Source organism: Thalassophryne amazonica, chromosome 17 (assembly GCF_902500255.1).
Source record: "Thalassophryne amazonica chromosome 17, fThaAma1.1, whole genome shotgun sequence".
Classification (NCBI taxonomy): Eukaryota; Metazoa; Chordata; class Actinopteri; order Batrachoidiformes; family Batrachoididae; genus Thalassophryne; species Thalassophryne amazonica.
The window spans coordinates 40,344,545-40,363,324 of NC_047119.1; the positions used below are offsets into that span (position 1 = coordinate 40,344,545).

Here is an 18,780-nt window from a genome sequence, read left to right on the forward strand (position 1 = left end):
GGGGGGATCGTTGAATGACCAGTGGAATGTCTGTATTCGGCACCGGGTCGGTAGGAGGAGGAGCTACAGCAGCGCCCTGAGCGTGCGCTTCCACCTGCGCGGTGAGAGCCTCCATCCTGCGATTAAGGATGATGTTTTGCCCGGTCATCAGGTCCATCCGAGCGGTAAAGGCGGTGAGGATGTGCTGCAACTCACCAATCACGCCTCCAGCCGACGCCTGTGCACCCTGCTCTTCCATTGGCTGTCCAACAGATGGTTGACGCCCCTCGGGATCCATGACGTTGGCCGAGATATCCTGTTGGGGGAAGTGTAGTGACACGGACCCACGACAGGGGGCGCAAATGAACGGTCAATAGATGAGCCAAAAGGTAACAATTTAATGTTGTGAATTTGCACAACGATTATACAGACAATCACAGAATCTGATAGCAGTCAATACACCAAGGTGACGTGTGGGCAGGCTCGAGGATAGAAGACGTCTGTCCTGAGAAGAGCCGGGACCACACGATTTCCACCGCCACAGACCCTGGTGAATACTGGAGCCGCCAAGTCCCGAATTCCCAGGTGATCACCGTCCCCGACTGTCGGATCTGGTACTGCTGGCGATGAGCACAAACAGTGAGATGTGGGTGTGTGCACACCCAGTAACAAAAACAGTCAGAAGGTGGAAAGTCACCTCCACCTCTAATCACACACTCGTGCAGCTCCTGTTAAACCACCTATCTGGTTTGGGTGTGAAGCGAAGCCGTTCCACCCACACCATTGGAAACACTGTTGACCTGGTCCTGGTCCAGGTCTAGGTCATGATGTTTTGGCTGTTATTGTATCTCCTCTTACATCTGATGTCTCTAATCCTGTTGATATAAAGTTTGTCAGAGTGATATCAGGTGCTGCGGATGTTGATGCAGTCATCTTACGGTTTTGTTAAGGTATTAGGTTCTCTAAGGTTCTGGATTCAGTCTGCAGACAGTTCGGCTCCTTAATATCCTAAATACAGAACTTTGAGTTCTGCTGGACGCTGTCACACCTCTGAAGACGAGCATGTGTCAGTCAGGAAGACAGACACCCTCGTTTAATGGGGACATGTGAGTGAGCCCAGATGTCCAAGTCTTGATGTCTTCTCCATTACGTGGTGTGAACGTTTCACAGGTTACAAACACGTTGAATAAGAAGTCTTCAGATTATTTGTATTTTTTTGACCAAGCCGGCAAGTTTTTCAGCAGACCTGGAGTTTTTGTTGTTCACAAAATAGTCAGTGATGGTGCGCATTCTTCCTACCAGAATCTTTGAATCCTTGTTTTGTTATCTGCCAGCTGCAAAATGACTTTGTGCTCCACAGGTGAAAAAGAAGTCAGCAGGTCACGGGCTTTCTTTTGTTTTGCTCATTTCTCCATTTGATACTTTAATCCAGGGGTGTGCAATCATGTGCCATAAAGGGCCTAGACACTGCAGGTTTTCCATGCAAGCAATCGCCTCAGCAGGTGATTTCATTAAAGATCAGGTGTTTCAGCAGGTGATTTCATTGACAACCAGGTGTTTATGTTCAGAGCAGAAGCTCATCAGCAACCCACCTGCTGAGGTGATTGGTTACACGGAAAACCTGCAGTGTCTCGGCCCTCGACGCCCACCCCTGCTTTAATCACTCACTTACAGCTGCTAACTAAGGGCCTTATTTCAACAATTTAGTTTGTTTTTGTGGGTGTGATATTAATTTATTAATGTTTTGATTCTGTTTTGTGTTTTTAAAAATCATTTTTTCTTTTTTCTGTCTTGTATTTTGTATTTGTAATTGTATTGATGTTGCAAAACACTTTGCAATAACTGTTTGTGAAGTTTGATTGAAATAAAAAGCAGTTTCTTATGTAACAGTACTGTTGACAGTATTACTGTAGGTCAGAAGTGGAGTATTTTACTGTAGTGGTCTACTGCAGTGTTCTTCTGTTATCTGCATCCTTCACGGCTCGTTTGTCTTATTGTGTCTCTGTGGGCGATGTTCCGACATGAATTTAACTTCTGTCTCGTCTCCATGGAGACCTCACATTGAACTGCATCCTGTCAAAGTGCTTAATTAGCTAATGAAAAGAGGGGGAGGGGTCCAGAAGGGGGAGTGAGGGAGAGTGTGAGGGAGAATGCAGGAATTTTGCTCAGTATTAATTATGTGGCTCCTCCCACTCTCCGATCAGCTCTGCTGTAATCAATTAGTAGGAAGCGGTGCAGCTAATTGTTAATGAATTCCTCTGTGGTCATCGCCACGGTAATACCAGCTCAGTGTTTAAACTGCTGAAGAGCTCCGCAGCCACTGACATAATGTGCTGCTCTGATTGGCTGTCAGGTCACTGCACACAGTGATGTCATCAGCCCAGTGGGTGTGATGATTTTGTGCTAATCAGGCTCTGGAATACCTGATTTTATAGTTTGAATCATTATTTTGTTAAATCTTCAGTCTTCTCATGTTTGTGTTTTATGAAAGTTACGAACAGCTTTTCACCGTTGTTGCGTGGCTCCTGGATTTGGATTTGGATTTTTCCTTTAATGGTGTCTAACCTAGAGCAGCACGGTGGCTTAGTGGTTAGCACTGTTGCCTCACAGCGAGAAGGCTGTGGGTTCAATTCCCGTGGCCTTTCTGGGTGGAGTTTGCATGTTCTCCCCATGTTTCCTCCGGGTGCTCCGGTTTCCTCCCACATCCAAAGACAATGCGGGTTAGGTGGATTGGAATCTTTAAAATTGTCCGTAGGTGTTTGTGTGGGTGTGTCTGTGTTTGTTTGTCTATTTGTGGCTCTGCGACAGACTAGCGTCCTGTCCTGGGTGTACCCCGCCTCGCGCTCTATGACTGCTGGGATAGGCTCCAGCCCCCCGCGACCCTTAATTGGACTAAGCGGTAGAAGATGGATGGATGGATGGTGTCTAAACTAGAGATTAGGGATGGGTATCGATAAGATTTTATCGATATCGATACCATTATCGATCCGATTCCTTATCGATTCCTTTATTGATACCTCTTGTGAATTTTTTTGTGTACTAAAAGTAGGTTTTACAGGTTTTCTATGTCAGCGGGTCAAGATTAAGAAGCGGACTTGCCGTTTCTGAAGAGCAGCGAATCAAAGAACCAATGAGCTAGTGGATCGAAGCATTGCTTCAATGGCTCACGCTTCAAAGTGGTGTCACGCTGCAGAAAAGGTTGATTACAGACCCGCTGTATAGAGGTGGGTGATACCAAGAATTTTGGTATTGATCCGATACCAAGTAAATACAGGCCCATTATCACCGATATCCATACCGATACCGATACTTCATAGATCCAAAGGATCCAAAAGACCTAGGATAGAATTTCACCAAACATTGTATGTGACAACAAAATACTTTATTATCACAATCAACATTTTTGTTTAAAAAAATATCACTCAACACAACTTAAAACAAAGGGTAGAGGGCTGACAAACCACAATACAAGGGTGCGCTGCTCCATGTTGTGTGACACAGCGCAGCACTGCTCTTACAGACAGAGAGTAGACTTTGATGAATCTGCATGCGCAGCAGTCAGTGCATGTGAGACAGAAAAAAAGCTTGAGTATCGATCTTTTTACACGAGGATTGTTCAATATCAATACCATTGTTGGTATCGATATTATCGATATTAGGATTGATCCGCCCACCTCTACCGCTGCAGGGTCTGTAATCAACGTAGAGGAATGATCATTTTCCTGACAAACACCCTCAAAAACAACTGCCGCTCTGAAGGACCGATAAGGGAATCATTAAGCAAAAAGGCTATTGATATCAGTGGATTGTTTCATTTCTTAACGATACTCGAAAAGAACCGGTTCTCGATACCCAACCCTACTAGAGATGCTAGCATCTTAGCTCGCTGTCGACAGTGCAGTTTAATAAAATCCTCTTGCGACCTGTTTAAAACCAGATCCAGCTGGAAAATAAAAAAAGATAATATTAGATTCACCTCACATACCTTCTTATCTGGTTAGTAGGTAAACTAGTCTTGTCACTGCAGCTAGCTCAGTTATTTAGCACGATGCTAGTTCAGACCATAGACTGTATATATATATATATATATATATATATATGTTCCAGTCACAAAGTTATCTAGTTCAGTCTTAACAGTGTGTGTTTATCAGATAGTTAGCACAAGGCTGCTAACCAGTTAGCTGTTTTTAGTAAACAATTTAACAGGTTACAGCTGTGATGTTAGCTGATGAGCTCCACACTGATAACATGTGAACTGCAACATGTTCGGAATGTCACCAAATGTTCAGCGTCAAATATTCAAAAGGAACAAAATATTTTTTAAATTTCATGCGTGAACGGCAGCAATAAGAAAACAGCGATGAGTGGATGACACGTGAAATACTGTTAGTTGACCTGTAACTCCTTCAAAGTTAGTTCAGTGTCTTGGTGGCTTCCCTCACTTGTGTGCACAAAATGACTGATCTAAGTCAGTTCTGTAAAAAAATATCTGTTCATCACTTCTTCAAAGTTTTTTTTTTTAAATCTGTTAACACGTGTACATCAGAGAAATACACAGGGTACTGCAGAATTTTATTGCTTTGTCTTTTAGAGCATTAAGGTGTCATGGCAACCGCCTCCTCATAGTGCCCACAATGGAATCATCACCGCGTATAAGATCAGATACAGGAAGACCGGTCGTCGTGGCGACCAGGAAGCCATAGAGCCAAACAACTTCTGGTACCTGTTTACAGGTGAGTTTATTTGTTTTACTTTTATTTTTCCACATGTTATGAGCTGTGACCGATGGCATCCTGTTGAGGGTGCCCCCGGCCTCACGCCCTAAGACTGATGGTGTAGATGTATGTAGATACATAGTTACATGTTGATAAGTGGATGTGTTACTTTTTAAGGTCTCAGTAGATTTTTTTTTTGGCTTCATCATAAGTCTGTTCTGCTTTGTTTTATTTAATATTAACTCTGTGATGGTCCTGGATCCAGAACAAGATCCAGGCTTTCACTAACTTCTTGGACTTGTCCATCAGAAGTGTATCTGTATGTGTGGAAAGTGTTGAAATTCTGAAGACATTGACTGATCTCAGCAGGAATGTTCATTTCTCTGGGTCATGAATCAGTAAATCACAGGTCATACTTGTGGTCATGTTGGTGTTTGGTGATGCTGATATACTTGCAGGAGAACAAAGGTCTTGGTCTTTAGGGCCCTGGTGCTTCCTGTCTGGTTGACTTGGACTCTAACCACTGGCCTAAGGCGACAACTAGATGTCTTTGGTACCAGGTCTCTGTGGAAGCTCCTTGGGTCCTGCTGAAATGACTTTGTGTCAAATGAACGGTTACTTAGTGAGACTCAGATGTGCTGCACCAGCTTATGTTCCCAGACCTGACCCCTGACCTGACCTGGGTAGTCAGTTATTGACTGTGAGACAGGAAGGTGGCAGTCATGTGACCACATTTTTTTGTCCTTGTGCTTGAAATAATGACAAAACTTTGCCGAAAGATGATTTTGGGTTCCGTTGTTGTGTACGTCCTGGTCTAAGACAACAAAGACAGCCTCCATGGATTACGGATCAGATCATTAAAACACACACACACACACACACACACACACACACACACACACACACACACACACACACACACACACACACACACACACACACACACACACACACACACGTTATTTTAATTGCGTCACAGCTAATTTGTTTTTTTTTTTCTGTTTTTATTTCTGTTCATTGTCTGTTGACTTAAGTTAATGTAAATCTGTTTGTTTTTGGTTTGTTTGTTGGTTGGTTTGTTTGTTTTTTTGTGTTGTTTTTTATCTTTAATATCTATTGACTTAATTTGATATGAATCTGTTTTTTTTTTTTTTTTTTTTGTTAGTTAGTTGGTTGGTTGGTTTGTTTGTATTGTTGACAGGTTGTTGATTTCTTTTTGTTTGTTATTTTTCTGGAATGTGACTGTTGCTATTTTTACCATCTGAAAAACCCAAATGAAACCTCGGTCTGTCTGTACCATTGCCATAGTAGTAACACAACTACATTTACCCGTGGAGGTGAAATGTTGATTCAATTTTTCTGTGCAGGTTTGGACAAAGGCAGCCAGTACAGCTTCCAGGTCACCGCCATGACGACCAACGGGACCGGCCCGTTCAGTGAGTGGACTACGGCGGAGACGCCCGAAAATGATTTGGATGGTAAGATGGGAAACCGCATATAGAACAGGGTTCGTGATGGAGGTAGTCCGTGGTCTATGGGGAGTCCATATGCACCCCCCCAAAAAAAACCTGAACTTGGTTGGTATTTTCTAGTAGCTCTGGGTCCTACTTTACAAATTAAGGATGTTAACAGCAAAAAACATTGTCATTCTCACTCTACCTGTGACACCGCTTTTGAACCCCTTACCAGCAACACAGCAAATCTGGACTTTTGGGGTTGGTGTAATATAGATGTCATTTACTTTGCTTTGGATGCACCAGTTTCAAGGATTTTGGTATCATTCTTTCATTAAATATTTGTTCTAATATAAAATGCATTTTAGATTCATAGATTGTAATACATATAATGTCATCAGAGGTCAAAAGGTCAAATCTCATGAATTCCAGCAAATAAATAGTTGTTGAAGCCAAGATTCTTTGTAAAGATGACTGATAATCATGTTATCTTGGTTTCATAACTTTGAAAGGATTGCAGAGGACACAGAGTCTTTGCAGGTTAGGTGTAACAGCTCTTGACTCGGTTAGTTATCCTCATCAGAATCGCTGCTCTCAGCGTCACTTGACAGATATCACAACTTTCAATGTTTTCTTCATCATCTTCATCAGTGAAAGATTTGAATCCAGCAAGAACATCTGCAAGCTCTTGTGGTATAATCTCTTCACTCGTCCACTTTGGTATAAGTTTGCGCTCTCCGTTGAGAGTTCACTCATGACCGTTCATGGGTCGGGAATGTCAGGTTGTGCAATATGTGCACGTTTCCAAATACACACATGGTAATTCACATGGTTTAAATGTTCATGCAGAGAGTTGGTACAAGGAGGGAGAGCACTCAAGTCAAAGTGGGCTGAAACGTCAAGATTCCCATCCTGTCCACCGCTCTTTGATTATAACAAGAAGTACCGGAGTTCATTGACCCTCTTCAGCACAGACAAATTCTTCAATGGAAGACAAGAAGTCTTCATTCACTTTTCAGGACTCCTAATTCCACAAATATCTTCTGGAAATCCTTGCTTTTTTCCAGTAGTTTCGCTGCCTTCACCTTGCCCTTGCCTTTGAATGCACTCGTGCTATCACATACTGTGAAAGCGTGTAGACCAAGGAGTGCGTTACACGGGGTTGGTCTCAGTGAAGCGGCTGCCTTACTGATGTTAATATGACGTCTTGTTTTCCCTTTTCCTGTTTTGAACAGTACCTGTAGTCCACGCAGTTCCACACACTTGTTCAAAAGCGTTCCTATGTGCCTCCTCCAATGCAGCCTGCCTTTCTACTTGTTCCTTGTCTTTTGACCTCCACAGTTCTGGTTTCTTCAACAAGTAATCACGTCGATAGCTTGGATGGTACTTGGTCTCACAGGCAAACAAATCAAAACCAGATATTCTTCTGTGTAGTTGGTAATCTTCCATTTTTTTGGCCTGCATTTCGACTAAATCCCCACCTCCATGATCTTACAAATGAAGTGGCTTCAAATCATGGGCCTGAAAGGAAGAACTGGATTTTTAGGTTTGTTTGTGTACCTGAAATTCTGTGATGTGCAGTCTGTGATACAGGTTATCTACATTATCGACCCTTAGGGCCCTGTCCCACTGGCGTTTAGGAGGATTTGCATATAGATTGCGCACAAAATTCGCCCATATTCGCCAAACATCCGCAATATCCGTGTAACATGCCTGTATGAGTCGGCCGTCATCCAAACACGCCCGTGATCATCCGCAGAGGCATGCATGTCCGCAGCCAGGATTTTTGAGCTGTTCAAAAATCTGGATGCGGATAACATCCGCCTTACATACTCCATATATACTCAATTCATACACAATACATACTCACTCTATGCGCTGTATATCTGCCGTTAACCGCTGATATCCGCAACTGACGGGGATTTGCGGCTTGACGGCAGACCGGGACAGTGTGTAAAACAGTATCGTGCCTATCATGTCCACATCACAAACTAAAATATGTTGTAGCGAATGCATACAAATTGGCCACGAATAAAGCGTTTTTATTACATCTGCTGTGCAGCTGATTTGTGGACAATCTGTGAATGCATAACAAACACGTCACGTAAACCCAAAGTACTATATGTGGCAGAAAGCGACATACCTGCCAGTCAGTGCCGGTCCGGCTGTGTAGCTCCACAAAGACGTAGCTGCTGCAATCCAGGTTCAGGTAACTTTATTTGTACCCGTAGGTAGATTTGGCTTGCAGCAAACAGAAAACAGAAAAAAGGCGTCCATGTTAGTCAACACAACAACAATAAAAAACACTAAAAATACTAACAAGGAACATACACAAAACAAGTTAACAAACACCACCAAGGACTCACAACCTTAAAACCACTAAAAAGATGGTCAGCTTAAAACTAGTGTGCAAAGGGCAAATAAATAAATACGTATATAAATATCTAAATATAACCATATGCAAACCTACTAAGATTTGTTGGGACTTTTATTTAACAACAACAAAAGGAAGAGTTGCTGTTTTAGCCACAACTTATTAAAAAAAAAAAAACACAGTCTCACACTGAGCGGCTTCCCCCCTCCAGCTCCCCAAACTCATGAACAGTTAACCCTCGCATGACAACATGAACATTAACTCTGTGATCAACTTGTAAAGTCCAACAAATGCTCCAGAGCCTGTATTGTTGGTGTGAATAGTGATGCCGAAAGGAGCGAGTGCGCTTATTTTATGACCGCAGTGCAGATGCCATGCACGCGCAACACGTGCGCGATGCATTCATAATACACCCGTAATACTGCTTTGATAATTTCAATGTGTCGGATCAGTTTCCTCACTACATGCGTTATATAACCGCGATTGTTCATCATATATTCGCTATATATTATTAATATATCCGTAATTCATACTGGGACATTTGTCATTTTTGGCCATTTTTGTTGCGGATGACAACGAACGCCCGCGATTTGTGTACTCAATTCATGCGCAATTAATCCTCTCCCCAGTGGGACAGGGCCCTTAGTCTCTAACATGTCTAATGTGGCTCTATGGACTCACAAACGGAGTGCCTTCAAATCATGAACAAATTGAAACAAATTTTTATTTGCTAATCCTCATGTTGCTGTCTTTTATTGCTCGTGGGATTTTACGCACATACACATGGTTTCTGATGGCTCCTTAGAATTACTGAGTGGGGCCTTATAGCATGTGAATACTTTCAGTGCATTTGAATCGTTGTACAGGATTTTTCTGTTTGTTTGTGTACCTGAAATTCTCCTATCTACAGTCCATTTGGTACACTAGATGATGTATGTGATCAAAGCTGGTCTCACAAATGACGTGCCTTCAAATCATGCACCTGAAGTGAAGAATTTGTACTTGCTAAGCCTCATGCTCCTGTATTTTATTGATCCTTATGCTTATTTACTGTAAACATAGTATTATTAACCTGACATTGTTTCTGAAGCCTTCTTACCAGCTTGGGCCACAAGGTATATAAAACTCAAACGTAAATGATATTGTAAAATCTTTATACACTTATCTCTAACCTCTTACCTGTCATTTATACAGAGAAATTCAATTTATTTGCAGCAGAGGTCAAATTCTACAGAGGTAAACCTTACTTTTGCCCGTGTTGCAGACAGAATGGTCCCCTCAAAAAAATTGGTCCGCCCCGCCTAAACTCCACATGTGTCATTTGGGACCATAGCAGCTTGTTTGAAACAGAGTCTCTACACCCAAAGTGTTCAAAGGGAATACTGTGATTATTAACCATCAGATGACAAGGTAAAACCTCTTAAATCATTCTAAAGTCAGTTTTAAGCAGAAACGAGGCCGTTTTAAGCAGAAACAAAGCGATAATCTGTGACGCTTTGAAATGGCCGACGTGCAGTGAATGCATCAGCTAGCAGCTCGTGTAGCTGTGGTGCTCTGATCGCTTTCTCCGTCTTTTATGAAGTAATGCTGAATTTATGTGGAAATGATTGTCGTATCAAAGCTTCAGATATTTGTTGCTAAGACAGATGATGACTGGAGTGCAGTTTTAGGCAGAAACAAAGTGATAATCAGATGAGGCACAGAAATGACACATGCGCAGTGAAGGCAGGGCAGACCGATTTTTAGGGTGACCACACTGGAATTCATGAGATTTGACCTTTTGACCTTTGATGACGGCGTATGTATTGCATAATATAAATCAAAAGTACATTTTATATAAGAGCATTAATTTAATGATACAATGATACCAAAATCCTTGAAACTGGTCCATCCAAAGCAAAATAAATGACATCTATATTACTCCAACCGCAAAAGTCTAGATTTGCCATGTCGCTGGAAAGGGGTTAAAAAGCGATGTCGCAGGTAGAGTGAGAATGAGAAATTTTCCTGTTAACATCCTTAATTTGTAAAGTAGGACCCAGAGGTACTACAACCCCAATTCCAATGAAGTTGGGACGTTGTGAAAAATGTAAATAAAACAGAATACAATGATTTTCATATCCTCTTCAATCTATATTCAATTGAATACACCACAAAAACAAGATATTTAATGTTCAAACTGATAAACTTTATTGTTTTTGTGCAAATATTTGCTCATTTTGAAATGGATGCCTGCAACATGTTTCAAAAAAGCTGGGACATTGTTATGTTTACCACTGTGTTACATCACCTTTCCTTCTAACATCAGTCAATAAGTGTTTGGGAACTGAGGACACTAATTGTTGAAGCTTTGTAGGTGAAATTCTTTCCCATTCTTGCTTGATGTACGACTTCAGTTATTCAACAGTCCAGGGTCTCCGTTGTTTTATTACGAAGCCACACTGTTGTAACACGTGCAGAATGTCGCTTGGCATTGTCTTGCTGAAATAAGCAGGGACGTCCCTGAAAAAGACGTTGCTTGGATGGCAGCATGTGTTCATCCAAAACCTGGATATACCTTTCAGCATTGATGGTGCCATCACAGATGTGTAAGTTGCCCATGCCATGGGTAGTAACACACCCCCGTACCAACACAGATGCTGGCTTTTGAACTTTGCACTGGTAACAATCTGGATGGTCTTTTTCCTCTTTTGTCCGGAGGACACGACGTCCATGAATTCCAAAAACAATGTGAGACATGGACTCATCAGACCACAGCACACTTTTCCGCTTTGCATCTGTCCATTTCAAATGAGCTCGGGACCAGACAAGGCGTTGGCGTTTCTGGATGTTGTTGGTTATGGCTTTTGCTTTGCATGGTAGAGTTTTAACTTGCACTTGTAGATATAGCGACGAACTGTGTTAACTGACAATGGTTTTCTCAAATGTTCCTGAGCCCACGCGGTAAGATCCTTTACACAATGATGTTGGTTTTTAATGCAGTGCCGGCCGAGGGATCGAAGGTCACGGGCATTCAATGTTGGTTTTCGGCCTTGCCGCTTATGTGTAGATAGTTCTCCAGATTCTCTGAATCTTCTGGTTATATTATGGACTGTAGATGATGGCATCCCTAAAGTCCTTGCAATTGAACATTGAGAAACTTTGTTCTTAAACTGTTGGACTATTTTTTCACACAGTTGTTCACAAAGTGGTGATTCTCACCCCATCTTTGCTTGTGAACGGCTGAGCCATTTGGGGATGCTACTTTTATATCCAATCATGACACTCACCTGTTTCCAATTAGTGTGTTCTTTGAGAATTCGTCAACTTTCCCAGTCTTTTGTTGCCCCGTTCCAACTTTTTTTGAAACTTGTTGCAGGCATCCATTTCAAAATGAGCAAATATTTGGATAAAACCAACAAAATTTATCAGTTTGAACATTAAATATCTTGTATTTGTGGTGTATTCAGTTGAATATAGGCTGAAGAGGATTTGCAAATCATTGTATTCTGTTTTTATTTACATTTTACACAACTTCACTGGAATTGGGGTTGTAGAAAATACCAACCAAGTTTAGTTTCAGGAGGGTGCATGTGGATCCCCCACCCTGAAACCCTAGCCACCCACCCACCCAGCTCATGGACTAAGGGAAGAAGGAAAGGAAATATCAAAATGAAGAAGGAAGGAAGGAAGAAGGATAAACAAAAGATGACAAGGAAATGAAGTTGGGAGAGACAAAAGTGATAAGTAGGAAAAGAAATGATTAGTGAAAAAAGAAATAAAGAGAAGACAAAAGAAAAGGAAATAGAATGGAAAACAGAGAAACAGAAGGAAAGATGGGATGAAAAGAAGGAAAGGAAAAAGATATGTGAAAGTGTTCATGCTTCATGTTTGTGATGTTTAAAAAAACATTTATCTGAATCAGACAAACAAGATTAAGAAAAAAATAAAAACTGTTTTGGAATTCAAATACAAAACTTTCAACTGTTTTCTTTTTTCCAAACACAAATGAACAGCTACATTATTATTTATTTATTTATTTTCAGTTTCATGACGCTGATGCCCTCCAGTGAAGCAACAGACACAAATCTGTCAGAGAACCGGACGCTGTTGATTGATGACTGGCATTAATCTGAGTCATTAATTTAAAGCAGTAAAGTTGTGCAGATTCAGGCACTTAGCACGCTAGGCTAAATGTTTGCTAAAATGCAGTTTGATGTTTTTATTTACATTATATTTTACATGGCTCACGCTTCTGTTCCCATTTTTGTATTCATTTTTCTCGGTGATCGTTACTAAACCAGAGGAGTTTTTATTTTCCACAAAACAAACTGATGTTTTGTAAATGCGGCTGAAACAAACACGTCCATGCTAACCATGTCCCCAGGGAGACACAAATCTCATTTTAATGGATTATCACTCAATAAAGTGATATGAGGCGTCTCCCTGTGAGCACCGCGAAGACGCTAATCTGATCTAAACTGACGCAGAGAAATAATCCAACGTGTCAGGTCTTATTACAGCGCTAACAGGGTTAGCGTCTGTTAGCCACAGATAACAGGGTTAGCTTTCGAATCACAAACACTGAGCTGCTTTTATTTTCAGAGAGTCAGGTTCCAGACCAGCCCAGCTCGCTGCACGTCAGACCACTGCCCAACAGCATCATCATGTCCTGGACTCCACCCCTCAGCCCCAGCATCCTGGTCCGAGGCTACATCATCGGCTATGGTGTGGGAAGTCCCTATGCTGAGACCGTGCGAGTGGACAGCAAGCAGAGATACTACTCCATAGAAAATCTGGGTGAGGAGAGCGGAAGGAACGGGGAAGGAAAAGAAAAAATAAAAGTCCAGCATGTCCAAAAATTTACCAACCGATAAATATTAGTCTGTCTACGACAGAGGTAAGTCTAAAGCATTTTAGTTTGACATACTGATGCCAGATACAAAATCCTGCCAGCCTAACTTATCACAAAGTTTGGAGTTAGGGGGATACTGCGAGCATAGGTTGTCATCAAAGTGAAGAAATCTGCTCGTCTACCTTATCACAAAGTCTGTAAGCAGGGGAGATACTGCATAGTTTAGCATAAATATGCAACATTGAGTAAAACACCTAGCTTACCTTAGCACAAAGACTGGACCCATAGGTTAGCAAAGTTACTGTAGGTTAACAAGTTGATGTTGAGGAAAATTGCTAGCCTAGCTGCCAATAAAGTCCGGAAGTAGGGAGATACTGTTTGCTTAGGTGATAGATAGATAGATAGATAGATAGATAGATAGATAGATAGATAGATAGATAGATAGATAGATAGATAGATAGATAGATAGATAGATAGATAGATAGATAGATAGATAGATAGATAGATTGATTGATTGATTGATTGATTGATTGATTGTCATTACAACAAATGCAGTTAAATTTCTTCACACCCAGTCACCTCAAGTGATTGGGTGTAATAATAAAGGTGTGATATTGAGCAAAATTGCTAGTCTGTCTTAGCACAAAGACTGGAAGTAGAAACATGCTATTAGCATAGGTTAGCAAGTGTTGATGTTGAGGGAAACTGCTAACCTAGGTTAGCACAAAGACTAGAAGTAGGGGGATACTCCTAGCATAGGTTAGCATAAAGATATGAAGTTAGGTAAAGGCAATAGATATTCGTCCAGGAAAAGGACTTACTTTGGCTAATTGCCCTGAACATGCTGTGACTGATCGAGCGCAATGAACGTGGGTCACGTAGGTCACATGCATCACACGATGATGTCATCGCGTTTGACCAATCACGGCATGAAATTCCGGTCACGCGTGCAACGTCACATGGATCACGTGATGATGTCATCGGGCTCAACCAATCACAGCGTGTGACCGGAATCTCACTCTGTGATTGGTCAAGCACAATGACATCATTTGTGGGGAGTACACCTATAGTGTTGTCCCAGGAATAATTGGTGCTAATTCTTACCCAATGGTTGTTATAAGTTATAGTTGCCGTTCATGGCAACAATAATTTAATTCCTTTTCGTGGAAATTGCTGAAGGAAGGATTGATTTCTTTTTTTAAGGATTCACAGTGCAAGCTTCAGGCACAATTATCAGCAGGAAACAAATGAGTGGAAATACAGACTGGTGCAGGAATGACAGAAACAGGTTTATTTATATATCTATAAAAAAAAGGTAAATGATGCGGATCATGATGCTTCACATGTTGCACTGTAAAATCTGACAAGTGAATTAAACAAAAAAAAGATTAGTTGTAACTGATTACATATGCATAGGTAATGGAACACTTAGGTATAATACCTGTAAATAATCCATTTTATTGCCAGTTTTCTTCAGACAAGTCAGATAATGGACATGAACATTTCCAAGTCACAATGAACATTTGCAAGTCACTGAATATGTCTTGAACTTTATTTATATCATTCATGAAGAAATACAAACAGTATGGTACACATCACTCATCACTCATCTTCAACCGCTTATCCAGGATCAGGTCGCAAGGGCAACAGCTCCAGCAGGGGACAACAGACTTCCCTTTCCCGGGCCACATTGACCACCTCTGACTGGGGGATTCCGAGGCATTCCCAGGCCAGTGTCTCAATATAATCTCTCCACCTAGTCCTGGGTCTTCCCCGGAGCCTCTTCCCAGATGGACGAGCCTGGAACACTCCCCTAAGTAGGCACCCAGGGGGCATCTTTACCAGAACCACCTCAACTGGCTTCTTTTTTAATGCAGAGTAGCAGCGGCTCTACTCCAAGCTCCCCATGGATGACTGAGCTTCTCACCCTATCTCTAAGGGAGACACCAGCCACCCTCCTAAGGAAGCCCATTTCACCCGCTTGTACCCGCGACCTAGTTCTTTCAGTCATGACCCAACCCTCATGACCATAGGTGAGAGTAGAAATGAAAATTGACCAGTAGATTGAGAGCTTCGCCTTTTGGCTCAGCTTCCTTTTCATCGTAACAGTACGGTACAGTGAATGCAACACCGCCCCTGCTGCGCCAATTCTGTGGGCAATCTCACACTCCATTGTCCCCTCACTCGTGAGCAAGACCCCGAGGTACTTGAACTCCTTCACTTGGGGCAAGACCGCATTCCCTACCCGGAGTAGGCAATCCATTGGTTTCCTGCTGAGAACCATGGCCTCAGATTTAGAGGTGCTGATCCTTGTCCCAGCAGCTTCACACTCATCTGCGAACTGATCCAGTCAGTGTTGGAGGTCACAGGCTGATGAAGCCAACAGGACCACATCATCTGCAAAAAGCAGTGATGAGACCCTGAGCCCACCAAACTGGAAACCCTCCTCCCCCGAACTACGCCTTGATATCCTGTCCATGAATATCACAAACAGGATTGTTGACAAGGTGCAACCCTGGCGTAGGCCAACCTCCACCAGAAACGAGTCAACTTACTGCCGAGCACCCGAACACAGCTCTTGCTTTGTGAGTACAGAGATTGGATGGCCTTGAGAAGGGACCCCTCACTCCATACTCCCACAGTATCTCCCGGGGTACCCGATCACATGCCTTCTCCAAGTCTACAAAACACATGTAGACTGGATGGACATACTCCCAGGCCTTTCAGGATCCTTGTGCGAGTGAAGAGCTGGTCGGTTGTTCCACGACCAGGACGGAACCCACATTGTTCCTCTTCAATCAGAGGATCGACTATTGTCCGAACCCTCCTTTCCAGCACCCTGGAGTAGACTTTACCAGGGAGGCTGAGTAGTATGATGCCCCTGTAATTGGCACACACTCTCTGGTGTGTGTGCGTGTGCATGTGCGCGTGCCAACAGTATGGCACTCTATGGTAAATCTGCATGGAGTAGACAGTTCTCAAAAACCGAGTGACTGTGCAAGAAGGAGAAGAGTGAGGATAGCCACCAAGACACCCAGACAACCCAGAAGAGGTATAGGCTTCTGTTGCTGTGATTGGAGAAATTGTGCATAGTGCATGTTTTTTTTATACAGCTTCATGATGACGTGGTATAGAGGAGGATTTTCTTTCACGAAAACATCAAATCTAGGCTTGAATCTCAGATACACCTTCTGGCAAATTGTAGCTGAACTTTCAGGTCTTCTTTTTAACAAAATCCTCCTCTTTTCCCACGTCATTCAAATGTTATTTTAGCAACTGCCACAAAACCATTTCTTTGCCTTTGATGATCTGGTAATTCCAGCACAGCTGAGTTGTAACCAGTTTAGGCATCCGTCACAGTCATGACGTTCCCTGCAAACTGGACACATCATTCCAGTGTTCTGCAGCTCCTTTACGCAAGCAAGTAGATTTAACCGTCCTTGTGAACTATAACACTTGCGGACATGACGCACATCCACATTCTCATCACAACATGCAAATACTCTGTCTGAGGTATCTTTGATATTCTCCACTCTGAGCAATACATTTCCAGAGATGGCCGATTCAGCATCAAATTCATTTACAAACCACCGGAGGACCAGTGAAATGAAACAAGGAACAATGTCAATGATTTAGAAATTTTTAGATTAAAAAAAATATTCAAACAATAATCTATCAATGAACAGTTACTTTAAAATAACAAATAACTATATATATATATATATATATATATATATATATATATATATATATATATATATATATATATGAGGTCTCTTAGATAATAAACCGACCCTTTTATTTTTTTTTTTACTATATGGATTTGAATGACGTGCGATTGCAGCAATCATGCTTGAACCCTCGTGCGCATGCGTGAGTTTTTTCACGCATGTCGGTGGCGTCATTTCCCTGTGGGCAGGCCTTGAGTGAGATGTGGTCCCGCCCTCTCGGCTGAATTCCTTTGTTTCACACGCTGCTCGAGACGGCGCGCGTTGCTTTATCAAAATTTTTTCTGGACCTGTGAGGAATATCCGAGTGGACACTATTCGAGAAATTAAGCTGGTTTTCGGTGAAAAGTTTAACGGCTGATGAGAGATTATGGGGTGTTTCTGTCGCTGTAAGGACTTCCCACGGAGCGGGACGTCGCGCAGCGCTTCCAGGCGCCGTCGTCGGCCTGTTTCGAGCTGAAAACATAATAATTTAAGGCTTAATTCACCCAGGACGTCGTGAGAGAACAGAGAAGATTCAGAAGAGGCCGGCATGAGGACTTTATGTGGACATTCCACTGTTTAAGGACATTTTTTAATGAAAGACATGCGCGCAAATTCACCGAGTCATTTCCGTGACGACTCGGCAAATCTGTGTGCACCGCAACAGGAAAAACACCTCCGTGTTGAAAACCATTTGTAAAATTCAGGCGGCTTTTGATGGCTTTCAACAAGTGAGTAACTGAGAAATTGTTTAACAGCTTGGGCATGTTCCAACTTGCCCGTTAAGGTTTTCAACGGAGGTGTTTTTCCTGTCGCGACCCCCCGCGGTCGGGTCCGGCCCGACATGCGACTCTGCCCGTACGTTCTTTCATTACAAAATGTTCGTTAACAATGGAATGTCCGAATAAACTCCTCATGCCGACTTCTTCTGAAAGTTCTCTGTTCTCTGACGACTTACTGGGTCAACAGAGCCTGAAATGTGGAAGTTTTCAACTTAAAACGGCGAGACGCTGCCGCCTCGAAGCGCAGATCGCCGTCAGGCGCCGTGGGCCATCCTTACGGCGACACTACAGACCAAAATCTCTCATCAGCCGTTAAAATTTTTAACGAAAACCAGCTGAATTTATCGAATGGTGTCCACTCAGTTGTGCCTTACAGTTTTGAAAAAATTTTGATCAAACAAAGCAGCAGTCTCTGAGCCATTCCTAAACAATGAAAAAATCGATGAGAGGGTGGGCGACTCCTCACTCAAAGACTGCCCACAGGCGAATGATGTAACCGACAGGCGTGAAAAAACTCTCGCATGCCCACGAGGGTTCAAGCATGTCTGATGTAATCACACGTGATTCAAATCCATATGGTTTTTGAAAAAATAATAAGGTCGGATACTTTTCTAATAGACCTCGTATATATATATATATATATATATATATATATATATATATATATATATATATATATATATATATATATATATATATATATATGTCATGTTCTGTGTTTGCTCTTATTGTCAACCATGTTGATTGAAGTATTATTTTGGATTTTGTGTTTTCTGTGTGTATTCCCTGGCTGGCTGTTCCTGCCTGGGCCTTGTCTGTCCCTATCTCTTGGTGCTGGGCGTAACACAGTCTGGGCCACACCCATTTCTGGATCCTTCCACACACGTGTTTCCTATCTGCCGCTCATCACCAAGGTGTATTTAAACCTCACT

At 42.2% G+C, this 18,780-nt stretch overlaps 1 protein-coding gene across 1 annotated transcript in view; it reads left to right on the forward strand.

Moving 5' to 3' along the window:
* Positions 1-18,780, forward strand: part of dcc (DCC netrin 1 receptor) — a 217,789-nt gene that overhangs the window by 109,047 nt on the left and 89,962 nt on the right. Inside the window, exons 12-14 of the mRNA XM_034191788.1 lie at positions 4,571-4,712; positions 6,062-6,172; positions 13,107-13,301. Coding sequence (XP_034047679.1) covers positions 4,571-4,712; positions 6,062-6,172; positions 13,107-13,301 — 448 coding nt within the window. The remainder of the gene's footprint in view (positions 1-4,570; positions 4,713-6,061; positions 6,173-13,106; positions 13,302-18,780) is intronic.